This window comes from Chrysochloris asiatica, unplaced genomic scaffold, assembly GCF_000296735.1.
Source record: "Chrysochloris asiatica unplaced genomic scaffold, ChrAsi1.0 scaffold00227, whole genome shotgun sequence".
Classification (NCBI taxonomy): domain Eukaryota; kingdom Metazoa; phylum Chordata; class Mammalia; order Afrosoricida; family Chrysochloridae; genus Chrysochloris; species Chrysochloris asiatica.
In genome coordinates this window covers 4,441,434-4,455,753 of record NW_006408745.1, presented here as the reverse complement: position 1 = coordinate 4,455,753, position 14,320 = coordinate 4,441,434, and the positions used below count along the sequence as shown (strand labels likewise).

At 41.8% G+C, this 14,320-nt stretch overlaps 1 protein-coding gene across 3 annotated transcripts in view; it reads left to right on the top strand.

The window, feature by feature from the left end:
• The first annotated feature begins 3,410 nt into the window (after window positions 1–3,410).
• Window positions 3,411–14,320, top strand: part of RASA1 (RAS p21 protein activator (GTPase activating protein) 1) — a 203,983-nt gene continuing 193,073 nt past the window's right edge. Inside the window, exons 1-2 of one of the 3 annotated variants that reach the window (XM_006873190.1) lie at window positions 4,319–4,429; window positions 4,543–4,669. In XM_006873190.1, coding sequence (XP_006873252.1) covers window positions 4,602–4,669 — 68 coding nt within the window. In that variant the 5' untranslated portion in view covers window positions 4,319–4,429; window positions 4,543–4,601. Of the gene's footprint in view, window positions 4,430–4,542; window positions 4,670–14,320 lie in introns of all 3 variants that reach the window. The other 2 variants (XM_006873189.1, XM_006873191.1) reach the window with 2 other exon arrangements.

Sequence of the window (14,320 nt, the reverse complement as noted above, 5' to 3'; positions counted from 1 at the left end):
TATCTTTGATATCCCATGCAAGTAAAGTTTTACTAAAGGTAGTACAGAAACGGCTGCAAGTATACATTGACAGAGAACTTCCAGAGGTTCAAGACAGATTCAGAAGAGGCTGTGGAACAAGGGATATCATTGCTGATGTCCGATGGATCTTGGCTTAAAGCAGAGAAAGATGTTCACCTGTGCTTTATTGACTATGCAAACGCTTTTGATGTGTGGCTCATGACAAGCTATGGACAACATTGCGAAGTATGAGTATTCCAAACACTTAATTTTGCTCATGAGGAATCTGTACCTGGACCAACAGGCAGTTGTTCGAACAGAACATAGCAACACTGAATGGTTTAAAATTAAGAAAGGTGTGCGACAAGGTTGTATTCTTTCACCATACTTATTCAACCTGTATGCTCAGCAAATAATCTAAGAAGCTGTGTTATATGAAAGAAAATGTGGCATCAGGATTGGAGGAAGACTCATTAACAACCTACGATAGGCAGATGATACAAGCTTGCTTGCTGAAAGTGAAGAGGACTTAAAACATTTATTGATGAAGATGAAAGAGCACAGCTTTTGGTATAGATTGCATCTCAAGGTAAAGAAAATCAAAATCCTCACCACTGGACCAATAAACAACATTCTTATCAATGGAGAAAAGATTGAAGCTGTCAAGGACTTCATTCTTTATGGATCAACTATCAACACTCACGGAAGAAGCAGTCAAGAAATCAAATGACGTATTGTATTAGGCAAATCTGCTGCACAAGACTTTTTTAAAGTATTGAAGAGCAAAGATGTCAGCTTGAGGACTAAGGTGTGCCTGACCCAACCATGGTATTTTCAATAATCTCATAAGCATGTGAAAGCTAGACAGTGAATGAAGAATTGATGCTTTTGAGTTATGGTGTTGGAGGAGAATATTGAAAGTGCCATGGGCTGCCAAAACTTCCAATAGATCCGTTTTGGAAGAAGTGCAGCCAGAGTGCTCCTTGGAGGCCAAGGTAGCCAAACTTCATCTCTCATACTTCGGACATATTGTGAGGAGGGACCAGTCGCTGGAGAAGTATATCATGTTTGGTAAGGTGGAGGGTCAGAGAAAAAGAGGAAGACCCCCAACGAGATGGATTGGTCAAGTGGCAGCATCGATGGACTCAAGTGTGGCAAAAGTAGTGAGGTTGGCCCAGGATCAGGCAGTGTTTCGTTCTGCTGTGCATAAGGTCACTATGAGTCGGTACTGAGTCAATGGAACCTAACAACAACAACAACAATCACACTAGGACCCTGTGTGGTATCCACATGAATTGTAGATAGATTGCTTTAAACTGTTTCCATTGCCACATGGCCTGTGTCTCAATTTCCCCTTTCCTATAATGTCTTTTTGGAGTCCTGGTGTGGCACTGTGGGTTAATGCACCAGACTGCAAAGCCGTTTGAACTGCAAGGTCAGCAGTTCGAGCTTACCAGCTGCTCCTTGGAAACCCTATACAGGGTTGCTATGGGTCGGAATCCACTTGACAGCACTTAACAACAACAGCAAGGTCTTACTAGATTTTGTTGTTTGTGTTAAGTCCCAAGGATGGGTTCTGACTCACAGTAACCCTGCATAATGTTTCTGAGGCTTTAAATCTTTGAGGGAGCTGAAAGCTCCATCTTCCTTCTGTGGAGGGGCTGGCAGGCTCGAACCATGGTTCACAGTCCAGTGCTTATTATATGGAACCACTTTAATCCAGTGTGACCTCATCTTAACTTGATTATTTCTGCAAAGATCATATTTATAAATAAAGCCCCATTTATAATGATGAGTATGAATATTCTGGGAACACTATCTCAGTACACCCATAGTGTAACCTCAAACAATGGGAATGACTCTGTGTATACATGAACACTTACAACAGTTTATATATATTTTCTAGTTCAAAAGACAAGACAACCTCTTTGGCCATATTAAGGGTTTGATGTTAATTGAAATTACATAAAAATAACTCTAACTTGTATTTTAGGATCTCCTTGACATTTGCCTTTAAGTTGCTTTGTCAATTCAAAAGTGCCTGGCATCTTGCAGTTTTCTGCACAAGTGTGAAGAGAAAAAAAGGTGATTAGCGTTGGCTGTGGCATTTTCTACCTACACCCCTTTCTCTTAATACTCAGGCGCTTGCAATGGCACAGGTCAATGTATAAATATATGTATGGATGTTTTAAAAAACAAACAAAACATATTGCTATTGTTAAGTACCATCAAGTGAGTTCCCACTCATAGCGACGGTGTAGGTGTATAGGGTTTCTGAGGAGCATCATCTGATGGGTTTGAATGGCCAACTATGTGGTTTGCAGTCAGTGCCAATCCACAGCACCAGCACCACAAAAGTCCATACAGTGGTATAAATCTGACTTCACAATCACATTTATTTCTGCTTGTAAGTGCCATCCAGTCGGTTCCGACTCAAAGAGCTCCTGTATAAGGCTTTCGAAAAGCAGCGGGTGGGTTTGAATCATTGACACTGTGGTTCAAATCGACTTTCAGTACTACAGCACTGCACCAGCACGCTCTCTAGTCCCTTTTATTTCGTTTTCTTCTTTTGGTTTCCACAGTGTAGTTTTTTTAGTTTGCAGTAGGACTGACTTAGATCATAAAACGAAAATGAACAAAACATTAACGGTACAGCCTGGGCTTTGGCAGCAGCATCATAACACACCCCACTCCTCCTATGGCTGTTGGGTTATCTGTTGCCTCTGGCTAAGGTCGTTTTATCTGTGGGTCAAGAAGGAACTGGCTTGTAGACACCTTCCTTTGCCTTTCTCCTTCCTCCCTTTCCATTGCCTCCTTGACCCTTTCATCTCTCCCGTTTCCAAGGTGCTGAGAGGTCGCGTGCTCAGGTACTAGCCTTGCCTCCTTCGTCCTATTTCCTCAGATCCTGGATGGCCAGCACTGACCAGGCTGCGCTCCGGGGCTCTGGAAGGTATGAGGCCCTGCACGCAAGATGCGGGCCCATCCAACAAAGCTCGTAAAAGCGGACATGGGCCGCCGGGGACACCAAAAGAAGCTGCGGCACCGCCACGCGCCCGAGACCAGCTGCCGATAGCGAGCCCAACCACGCGCCGAGCGGCCCCGCCGCTTCCTTCCCTCCTGACTCTTCCTTTTCCTCCCTCCGGGCCGTCCCTCCGCCCCCGCGCCGGGAATGCGCCTGCGCACAAAATTGCCTTCTTCCTACTCCTCCGCCCTTCCTTCCCTCCGTTCCTCCTCCCCTGTCCCGCCTTCCTTTCTCTCTCTTCGGATTTCTACGAGAGCTCGGGGTTGTGAGCAGTTCAGTAGATTTCCCCAGCACCCCGCCCCCCTTTTTTCTCCTCTCCCCACCCCTCTCATCTCCAGTCCGGTGGAGGATGATGCGGCTACAGAGGTCCCAGCCCCAGCAGCGGCACCGGCGGTGGCTGTGGTCTGGGTGGCTGGAACTCGGGTGGTGAAGAGGCGGTGGCGGCGGCAGTTGCTGAAGGAGCGGCAGCCGTCCCAGCCACTTCCCCTGTGCTTCCCTTCCTCTTTAGTGCAGCCAGGAAGTTTTTCGCTTCTGTGCATGTGTGTGTGTGCCGGAGTGTGGGTGTGTAAAGTGAAGGTTTGGGCGGCGTTTGTGCAGGCGTAGGGTTTTTGCCCACTTCGCTACCCGTAACCCGGGCAGCTCTAGAGCCTGGGCTGTGGCCCGAGGAGGGGGCGCGGCGGCAGGCTCTCTTCTTTTGTTGTTGTTTCCTTTGCCTGGGGAGCTGAAGGGGGGGACGCGCCTGGGTGGGGTGACTCGGAGCCGGGGCCTGGTGGCCCCCGGGGCTCCCGGGCTTGTAGAGTAGGGCAGAGTAGAGCGGGCTTCAACATGATGGCGGCCGAGGCCGGCAGTGAGGAGGGCAGCCCGGTGACCGCCGGGGCCGGAGGTGGAGGCGGCGCGGCGGCTGGCTCCAGTGGTTATCCTGCTGTATGTCGGATGAAGATAGCTGCGACTCTGCCTGTGGCAGCCGCCCCCTGTCCTGGGCTGACTGAGGCCGGAGTGGTCGGGACTCTGGGTGGCGGATCCTCCTTCGGGCCAGGGTTCCTGGGAGCCGGGTCTGTTGCGGGGGCACTGGGGGGAGCCGGACTGACAGGGGGAGGTACTACTGCTGGCGTGGCTAGTGCTGCCCACGGCCCTAGTGGGGACATGGCTCTCACCAAAGGGACCACTCCGTTGCTTACTGAGACCCCAGGGCCAGGCGGCGGTTTCCCCCCTCTGCCGCCCCCTCCTCAACTGCCTCCTTTGGGCGCTGGTCTGGGAACAGTGGACGAAGGTGACTCTCTGGATGGACCAGAATATGAGGAAGAAGAGGTGGCCATCCCGCTGACCGCTCCTCCAACTAATCAGTAAGTCAAAACTGCTGCTCAGGGACCGGGAAGCGGGCGGCAGGAAAGAAAGGGGAATGTGCGGGTAATGGGAAGGATCATAGCTGTTTATTTTTTTAGCGATTCGTTTTGTAAAAAGTTGAGAAGTTCTAGGCTCCATGTGCGGGGACTTAAGTTGAACACCCATCTTCCTCACAGGCGTCTCTCTGGTGTCTTCGTATATTTATTGCTCCTCTGGGAAGATGTAAAGTTTTAAGATGGGGAGCATGGGAAAATACGTGTTCAATGAAACTAGATATGGTTCTTGTACCTCTTACAAATTGAGGTGGTATCCGGGATGCGGCTGAGTTTGCAGCTGCCAAGGCAGTCATGGACTATGTGTTTGCAGAAGCTTTCAATCCTAGCATTTGAACATCACTTGAAAATGCATTGATCAGAAGGCTTTGTTTTCATTGCATTGCAAATCCCAGTTTTTGTGTACTGAAAGCATAACGACACAGAAAAGTCTTTGGATCACATACATTGTTAGAATTAGAAAAGCATGACCTGTGAATTACAGGTGCTGTTATGGGTCATATTCCAACAATGCTACTGGTTTCATTGACTCCGAATGTTAATTCCCTGCTAGTGAATCCCATATTAGTGTAATTCCTCTTTTAGTTCAAACTCTGTAAGTACAATATGAGAGCAAAACAAAATTAATAGTGCTTCTTTTCAATACTTTTTGTTGGCGGCCAATACAGTATTCTGTTTGAAAATAGTTTTGACAGCCTGCTGTAGATGTATTGGACAAATGACTTTTTTATGTTACAACCTTTGTTGTTCTTTCTGTAAGTGAATTTTTTGTTGTTAAGTGCTGTCGAGTCAGTTCTGACTCAAACCACTCTGTATAGGGTTTCTAGGAGAAGTTGGTGGGTTTGAACTGCTGACCTTGTGGTTCACAGTCCAGTGTTGATCCACAGCCCCACACCAGGAGTCCAAGATGGAGGGACATATAACAACGTATCATATAATTGGTAAGACCAAAATTTTAAGTGTAGACATGGTGATAGTAGTAGGCAACACTTGCCTTATAGGTAACCTCACACATCAGTTTTAGGAGCTCTGATCGTGTAGTGGCTATGAGTGGGGCACTAATGAGTGGGGTCAGCAGGTGTAAACTGCCAACAGTTCTACAAGAGAAAGATGAGGTTTTCTGCTCCTGTAAAGACTTACAGCCTCAGAAACCCTATGCAGGGTTGCTGTGAGTCGGAATGGACTCCACGGCACACCAATACACACGTACACACATACACACCACATCAGTTGACACTTCGAGTTTCAGTAGACTTATTAAGTATCATAGGAAAAAAGATTCGGTTCATATGATGACAATCACTGGACAATTGAAAGTCTTTGGGGATAAGCTTCTTTAGAGGATTTAGAAAGAACTTTAAAAAAAAATTAATTAGGAAAAGATTTTGTAATACCAATCCAGTTTTGACTTAAGGTTATATCTTGATATTTGAGGTAGAAAAGTGAAGCCAGCCATGGCATAGGAGGTGGGTTTTTTTTTTTTTGTATTAATTCAATACAGAGTTCAAATGTTAGTGTTTTGTCCTACTTATCATGTCATATCTGTGTATTGCAGATATTTTGGGGGGTATATGGCTTTATTAAAAATTCAGTTTTATTGCACTGTTGTGCATTATTAAGCCATTTTGAAAAAAACAGTTAAGTATCCAGTACATACTCAGCATGGGTTGTAATAAAGTTACTTTTCACACCAAAAAAAAATTTAGTTTTATACTGATTAGCAACCAAATTGAATTAGACATATTTAAGATATTGTAGTTCTAAATTATTTTTAATACCTTAGGAAAAAATCGTGAGAAATTCCTAGTGTGAGATTTTCATCCTTTTATGTTTGGGAATTAAAGACAATATTTGTATGACTATGTATGTTACTGTTCAGTATTGTCGAGTTAGTTCCAACTGGTAAGGGACTGTTTTGGGTTTTCAAGGAGTGACTGTTGGGTTTGAACCACCAACCATGAGGTTGGTATTCCAGTGCTTATCCTGTACAGCACCATACCAGGACTCACAGACTATGTATATGAAAATACTTTTTAAATTGTCACTGAGAAGTAGGAGTGTCCCTCTTTTTTTTGCTTACCTATACTGGTGTGGAAGAAGCTCTGGTAGTGTAGTGGTTGTGAATCAGGCTGCGAACCGCAAGGTCAGCAGTTCGAAACTACCAGCTGTTCTGCGGGAGAAAGATGAGGCTTTCTGCTCCAATCTCGGAAACCCTGTACAGGGTCGCTATGAGTTGGAACCGACTCCACGGCACATAACAACAACAACATACTGGTGTGGCGCTTTGGTTAATGCACCAGACTGCAAAGCTGTTTGAACTGCAAGGTCGGCGGTTCGTGCTCATTAGCTGCTCCTTGGAAACCCTATACAGGATTGCTATGGGTTGGAATCGACTCGATGACACTTAACAACATCCTGGTGTAGCATTGTAGGATAAGCACTGGATTGCCAACTCCAAGTTCGGCAGAGCAAACACACTAGCCTATCCTCAGAAACCCTATACAGGGTCTTTATGAATCAGAATCAACTTGACAGCACTTAAAAACAATAATCAACCCAGAGTCACTGGAGATAATTGTGAAGTGAGTAGTTATGCATGCAAATTTGAAGTTAGTCAATATTTGGTTGGAACCCTTATTCTGCCACTTAGTAAGCATTTGATCTTGGAGAGGTCAGTTTTTCTATCTGTAAAATGGAGTCCTGGTGTGACGCAGTAGGATAAGCACTGGACTACAAGGTTGGTTTGAACCACATGACTCGAAGTTCAAACCCATCAGTCACCCCTTGGAAATCCTATACAGGGTTACTATGAGTCAGAACTGACTCTATGGCACTTAATAACTATATCCCTCATATAGTTGTATTGACGATTTAAATAATAATCTTGAAAGTGTTCACAGTGACTGGTACATTGTAAGTGTTCAAAAAATAGTTTTTCAAAATTTTTGTTGTTAGTGCCATCAGGTTGGTTTCGACTCAACGACCATGTATAAGGTTCCCAAGGGAACCACTGGTTAGTTTGAACCGCCAACCTTTTGGTTCAAACCAACCTTGCTGTCCAGTGCTTTATCCCACAGTGCCACATCAGGCTCAGCAGAAGTATATATAGTTTTATAAGGAGCCCTGGTAGCATAGTGGGTTACTAACTTGGTGTCAAAGTCAGTAGTTAGAATCTACCAGTTGCTTAGCAGGAGAAAGATGAGGCTTCTGCTTCCATAAAGATTTCTAGGGTCACTGTGAATCAGAACCAACTCAGTGGCACACAACCACCACCATATAGTTTCATTGTCATTAAATTGACTGCTAATCTCTTGCTATCAGGACTCCCTTATTAATAGCTATTTTAGAGAACGTTTTACGCTCTAAATTCATGTCTGGTATTATTGGTTATTTTTGAAAGTTTTCATTTAACTACTTGACGGCTTCCAGGAGTAGCTTAAACAATTTTTAAGAGTTAAAATTCAAGCATTTCCAATAAATTCCTATTTTTGAACAGTATAATGAATTATTATATAATGCAAAATCTATTCTAAAGGTGTTGAAATGGTCTTGTTCCAAATTGATAATTATTGGTGAGTTGTTGTTTAGTGCCATTGAGTCAGTTCTGACTCATAGCGACCCTGTAAAGGGTTTTTGAGGAGCAGCTGGTGAGTTTGAACCACCTACCGTGCAGTTCAAACAACCTTGCAGCCTTGTGCTTATCCAATAGTGCCACACTAGGACTCTGGATAAGTGATTTGTTAGACTAGGGTTCTTTGATTTTGGAGCCCAGTTTATATCCATCCAGCTAGCTTTGTGCTGTTTGTCACAAGAGAGTCAAGTGACAGTATGTATGAAGATAGATGAAATATGTTAATGTATTAGTATTTTGTGCCTTGTTTTTCAGTGTGCATGTTAACGGATTGGTTTTGTGTTAATTACTGAGCATTTACTTTAGTTTAAGGCTTGAAAAGCTTGTTCAGTTTTAAATATTTACTTGAATCCTTTCTCCAGATTTTGAGAAAAAAACAATTTTTTAACAGAAAATTCTCTTTGTATTTTTATTTTTTTGCTATTAAAAGTTTCTGTATGTAACACTGCTAACAAAAATTTTAAATTACTGACTTTGTCACTGTTACACCCGCTAATTTTATAGAGCTGATTTTCATGGTTCTCATTATTTTCCTTCTTCCCTAGAGTTGAGGAATGGTGTTAAAAGGGCATTGTTTCTCTAATCCACCTTCAATTTCACAGAGATTTTTAACGGAGCCTGCAGTAGCGGGCAGTCTTTGAGTGAATCCAACCTATAGATGAATGTTGTTTAGTCTTAGTCTTACTGTATTTGGAACACTTATTAATTAGTTGCATCATTTGAAAATAGGGAGATTTTCATATTTAAGAGTTTATTAAAAAAAAAAAAAATCACGGCATTTCATTGTATCTGATGGAAGTACCTGCTTGGCTGAGTAGTACTTGGATTCTGACCTCTTTACTTGCTTTACCTTTGGTACTGTTTGCCTGGCATCTGGTGTAAAGTTTTATCCTGGATCTAATATGTAGGATTTTTTATATCTGAGACTTTAAGACTTTAAGAAAAGGAAATGAGTTGAAAATAGTACCTTTATTCCTAAGCATCATCTTAATGGTTTTCACAAAAATAAAATCTTTCTTAGTTAAATCTAATAATTGTTAATACTTAATCAACCTGTAGATTTCATTAACTTTGTTTCTGATTATTGTATAACTGATGAATCATTGATTCTTAATAAAAAATGAAAGTGAGAATTGTAAAGGTAAGTTAACGGACAGTGATTACTGACCAGGATGCAGATGTTATTGCTGTATTCATGTGTGTAGTAGAGTGATGTAGTAGGTGTTTCTAGAGATACAATGAGTAAGGTGCTCCTTTTCTCAACGAGCCCTTCCAGGAAGATTTTAGATCTAGCAGGAAGTTAAGTAAATTAATTAAGAAAATGCAGGCCACTGTTGTGTGCCATCAAGTAGATTCTAGTTTATAGCAGAGCAGAACTGCCCATAGGGTTTCTTAGGTTGTACATTTTTATGGGAGCAGATCGCCAGGACTTTCTCTAGAGGAATCACTGGTGGGTTCGAACCTCTACCTTACAGTTAGCAGCCAAGCATTTTAATGATTGTACCACCAGTACTTTAATGCAGGCTAGATTAAAATAACTATGATGAGTGAAGTATGAGCAAAGCATTATGGGGATTTAAAGATTGAGATATTGTAATTAACAGAGCAGTAAAGTCTTGAGGAAGAGTAACAGTGTTTTTTTCTCCCCAGTTTAATTCATTTTCTGAATAAGAGATTAGTAGTACCTGTCTCTTTGCCTGATTATCAGGTGAAGAAGAATTAAAAGTTTAACTTAGGTTCTTAGTGAAGAGTTTGTCATTCTGAATTCTAAATTATTACTCCCAGTTTGGAGGGAGGTTGAAGGGGAGCCACTGGTTACTCAGCTATAGAGTACCCCCAAAGACTACACTGATGCAGAGACTAGCCACTCTGCAGGAGCCAGACAAACATTGACAATGACCAAAAGACAAAGGATAGCTATAAGTTAGAAAGAAGAGAAAAACAAGAGTAGGCCTTTCTGGTCTATATCTTTACTGGCTATTAGGGAAATGAGTGGAATGTCTTTAAGAGTAACTCAAATGAAACTTGCCTCAAGAATACCTAAACACAATATCTTGAGGGGATGGGGACAGAGAGTGGGAATTAACTGTTTTCATTTCTTGGTTGGTAGCTTATGAAAAAAAATTGTTCTAATTGTTTTATAGCTTTTGTTTTAGTTGTCCATTGCTGTATAATAAAGCTCTTCAAAACTTAGTTGCTGAAACAATAACCATCATATTTGCTCATGATTCTGTAATTTTGGTAGGCCTTAATGGAAACTGCTCCATGTGTCGTCTGTGGTTTTGTAAATCATTAAGTCTCAGCTGAAATGGTTAGAGTAAAGGATGGGTAGCTGAGCATCTCTCTTTCCAGGTAACCTCTTCAAATGACTAGTTTAAGCATCTTTACAACAGAGTGGCTGAGTTCTATGAGTTATTGTTTCAAGAGGGCATGCCCTAGTGTAGTTATACTTGCTAATGTTCCAGTGGCCAAGCCCAGCTTTAGCATGGGAAGGGAGCTGTACAAAGGGAAGAATATTGGCAGGTGGCATTTACTAGGGGCACTAAGGAGTCCTGGTGTGACGCTGTAGGCTAATGCGTCAGACTGCAAAGTCGTTTGAACTGCATGGTCGGTAGTTCAAGCTCACCAGCTGCTCCTTGGAAACACTATACAGGGTCGCTGTAGGTCGGAATCAACTCGATGGCACTAACAACAACAACAACAACAATGTAACAGTCAGAGTCCTGGTGTGGCTTAATGCACTGGACTGCAAAGTTGTTTTGATCTGCAAGGTCAGTGAGCAGTTCAGACTCACCAGCTGCTCCTCGGACACCCTCTACAACAGGGTCACTGTGATTCGGAACCAACTTGTTGGCACTTAACAACAACAACAACTTCCATGGGCCTTGATTGTGGCTCCAAGTAACATGAAATACTTCAGAACTTGAATCTTTTCTCATTTTATCAGGAGGTTGTTTATTGGTCCAGTTGTGAGGATTTTTGTTTTCTTTATGTTGAAGTGTAGTCCATATTGAAGACTGAAATTTTTGATGATCTTTAGTAAGTGCTTCAAGTTCTCTTTCCTTTCAGCAAGCAAGATTGTGTCGTCTGCATATTGCAAGTTGTTAAATGAGTCTTTCAAATATCCTGATGCCACATTTTTCTTAGTTCAGTTTCTTGATTATGTGCTCATCATATAGACTGAATAAGTATCATGAAAGGATATAACCCTGATGTACAACTTTCATGATTTTAAATGATGCAGTATTCCCTTGCTTTGTTTGAAAGATTGCTTCTTGGTCTATATACTGGTTGAGCATGAGAAAAATGAAGTGTTTTAAAATTCCCATTTGTCGCTGTGTTACCCGTAATTTGTTATGATCCAGTGCTTATCCCACAAAATTGAATGAGCTAGAGAAACAAAGTGATAAAATTAAACTATAGACACAGTGTATAAAAAAAAAAAAAGGAAATTTAGAGGATAGTTGTGGAAGAGTTAAAAGAATGAAATTAAATGAAAGTATGATACTGAAATTTCATACCATTATCGTCTTACTGAAGTTATTAGAAATAACTTTAATTAACTTTTGTTGCATTGATGTTAGATATTATAGTCAGGAAAATGATATGCATAATGCATAGAATTATAGAGATTGAAGGAAACTGTATTACTGCAGAAACTGACTTAGACGTAGAAGCAGAGTTTAGGATTACGTTGCAATGTAGTAGAACTGGGACACAACCTAGCTCTTACAATTTTTTCTTGTTTAGACTTCTTTAGGTTGTGGAACTGTAGGCTAAGCATTGGAATTCTAACTACAAAGTTTGCAGTTCAAACCCACTGACACCACTCCTTGAAAACCTTATACAAGATAGCTCTGAATCAGAATCAACTTGACAATACTGAAGAACAACAACATCGTTCATTGATTAGCGCTGTCAAGTCCGACCCATAGCAATCCTGTATAGGGTTTCTGAGGAGCGACTGGTGAGTTTGAACCACCAACCTTGTGGTTTGTCTAGGGCTTCCCCTACAGTGGCACACCAGGACTCCCCAAAACAACAATAGATGGTGCAAATGGTTAAATTCTCCACTATTGGCCAAAAAGTTGGTGATTTGAACCCACCCACAGGTACTTGGGAAGACAGGGTTGGTGATCTACTTCCAGAAGTCTAGTCTTGAAAATCCTGGGGAGCATTTCTTCTCGGCTGACTAGGGTTTGCCACTATTTAGAATTGACTCAACAACAACTAGCTACAACAACATCATTATTTATAATTAGTTTTTTGGAGAAAGAAGGGAAAGCAGAATCCCAGTATTTACTAGTCATTTACTATATGACAGGCACTATACATAGATTATCTCATTTAGTTCTGTCAACTATACAGTGAGAATAGATACCTTCATTTTGTTGCGAAAACTGAGAATTCAAATGCAATTACTCTTCTTTCCTTTGACTTGCACCCTTCCAGTACATGCAATTTTTGTTGTAGTAGGTTCTGATTCACTGGGACCCAACTGATGTGTTTGGACTATTGACCTCGCAGGCAGTGTGGTTAGCACTATAGTGCTTATCCTACAGCGCCACACCAGGGTTCAGTACATGTAATACACACACATTATTATACATATCTTTCTCTCTGAGGGAGAAACATGAGGTGGTGTACTCCTTTTAAACATTTTACAGCGTTGGAAATCCTAAGGAGCAGTTCTGCTCTGTCTTACAGGACCACAGTGAGTTAGAGTAGACATGATGGCAGTGCAATTTTTGGGTTTGGATGTTAAATGATGGAAAACCAAAACGAAAGTCCATACCTATCACTGTTGCATGAATTCTGATGCAGTGACCCTGGACACTGCAGAGTTGAACTGCTCCCATTGAGTTTCTAAGGCTGTAATCTTTATGTAAGCAGAATATACAAGGGATCTCCAAACAATTCTTGCAAAAATAGAATTAAAAGTAAATGAAAAGTTTCCATGAATTTTTTTTTCCCCGTGAACTTTTTGAAGCCTTCATATGTGTCCTCACACAAATTATTAAATGTCAGGGCTGCCCAGCCACTGGTTAACCCTACATCTTTAAAATGCCTAGGAATGATTCTGGAGCACTTTAAATGAACATCTACTGTTTGAGAAATAGTAATGTCAGTCTTTTAATTCCAGTCTTCTGATGTTGTTGTTTAGTGCTATTGAGTCAGTGTGACTCATAGTGACCCTTTTGAGAGTTTCCAAAGAGCAGCTGATGTGTTTGGTCTGCTGACCTTGCAGTTAGCAGTTGTGTTTATCTTGTAGCACCACACCAGGACTGTTGTTGTTTAGTGCTGTCAAGTTGTAGTGTCTCTGTAGAGAGTGTCCAAGGGTGTAAATCTTTGCAGGAACAGAAAACCTCATCATCTTTCTTCTGTGGAACAGCTGGTGGACTCAAACCACCAACCTGTGGTAAGCAGAACAGTGCATATCCTATAGAGCTGTTACAGGACTGTAGGAAAGGAAAATTTCTTTTGCATGTTACCTTCTTCATGAGTCAGTAACTTCTATCTTTTGCTTATATTTGTGTTGAAAGAAAGGAACCCTGCTGGCGCTGTGGGTTAAGCAGTCTAAAGGAGAAAGATGAGGCTCTCTGCTTCCTTTCTTAAACATGTGTTGTTATTGCTAAGTACTATGGAGTCGGTTCTGACTCATAGTGACACTGCACAGGGTTTCCAAGGCTGTAAATCTTTATGGGAGCAGAAAGCCTCATCTTTCTCCCACGTAATGGCTGATAGTTTCGAATTGCCAACTTTGAGGTTAGCAGCCTGATTCGTAATCACTACACTACCAGAGTGTAAACATTTACAGTCTTGGAAATCTGAAGGAGCAGGTGTATTCTTTCCTAAAGGATTGGTGTGAGTTGGAAAGGACTCAGTGGTAGTGGATTTTTGGGTTTGGATGTTAAAAGATGGAAAACCAAAAGAAAAGTCCAAACCCATCACCATTGCATGGATTCTGACTCATAGCAACCCTATATGGGAGAAAATAACTGCTTCCTTAGGGTTTCTAAGGCTATTATCTTTATGGAAACAGAATGCCACGTTTTGTCCCTATAGTGTGGCTGATGACCTTTATGTTACTAGAGGACGATTTAACTGCTCTAACCACCATGCCTCCTGAAAGGTATAGACCAAAAACCCAAACAGACCAAAAAAACCAAACACTTGATTGAGTTAATTCCGACTCATAATGTGCGATTTGTAGTTACTATGCACCAACCATCTGCTGCACAAGACCTTTGTAAAGTGTTGAAGAGCAAA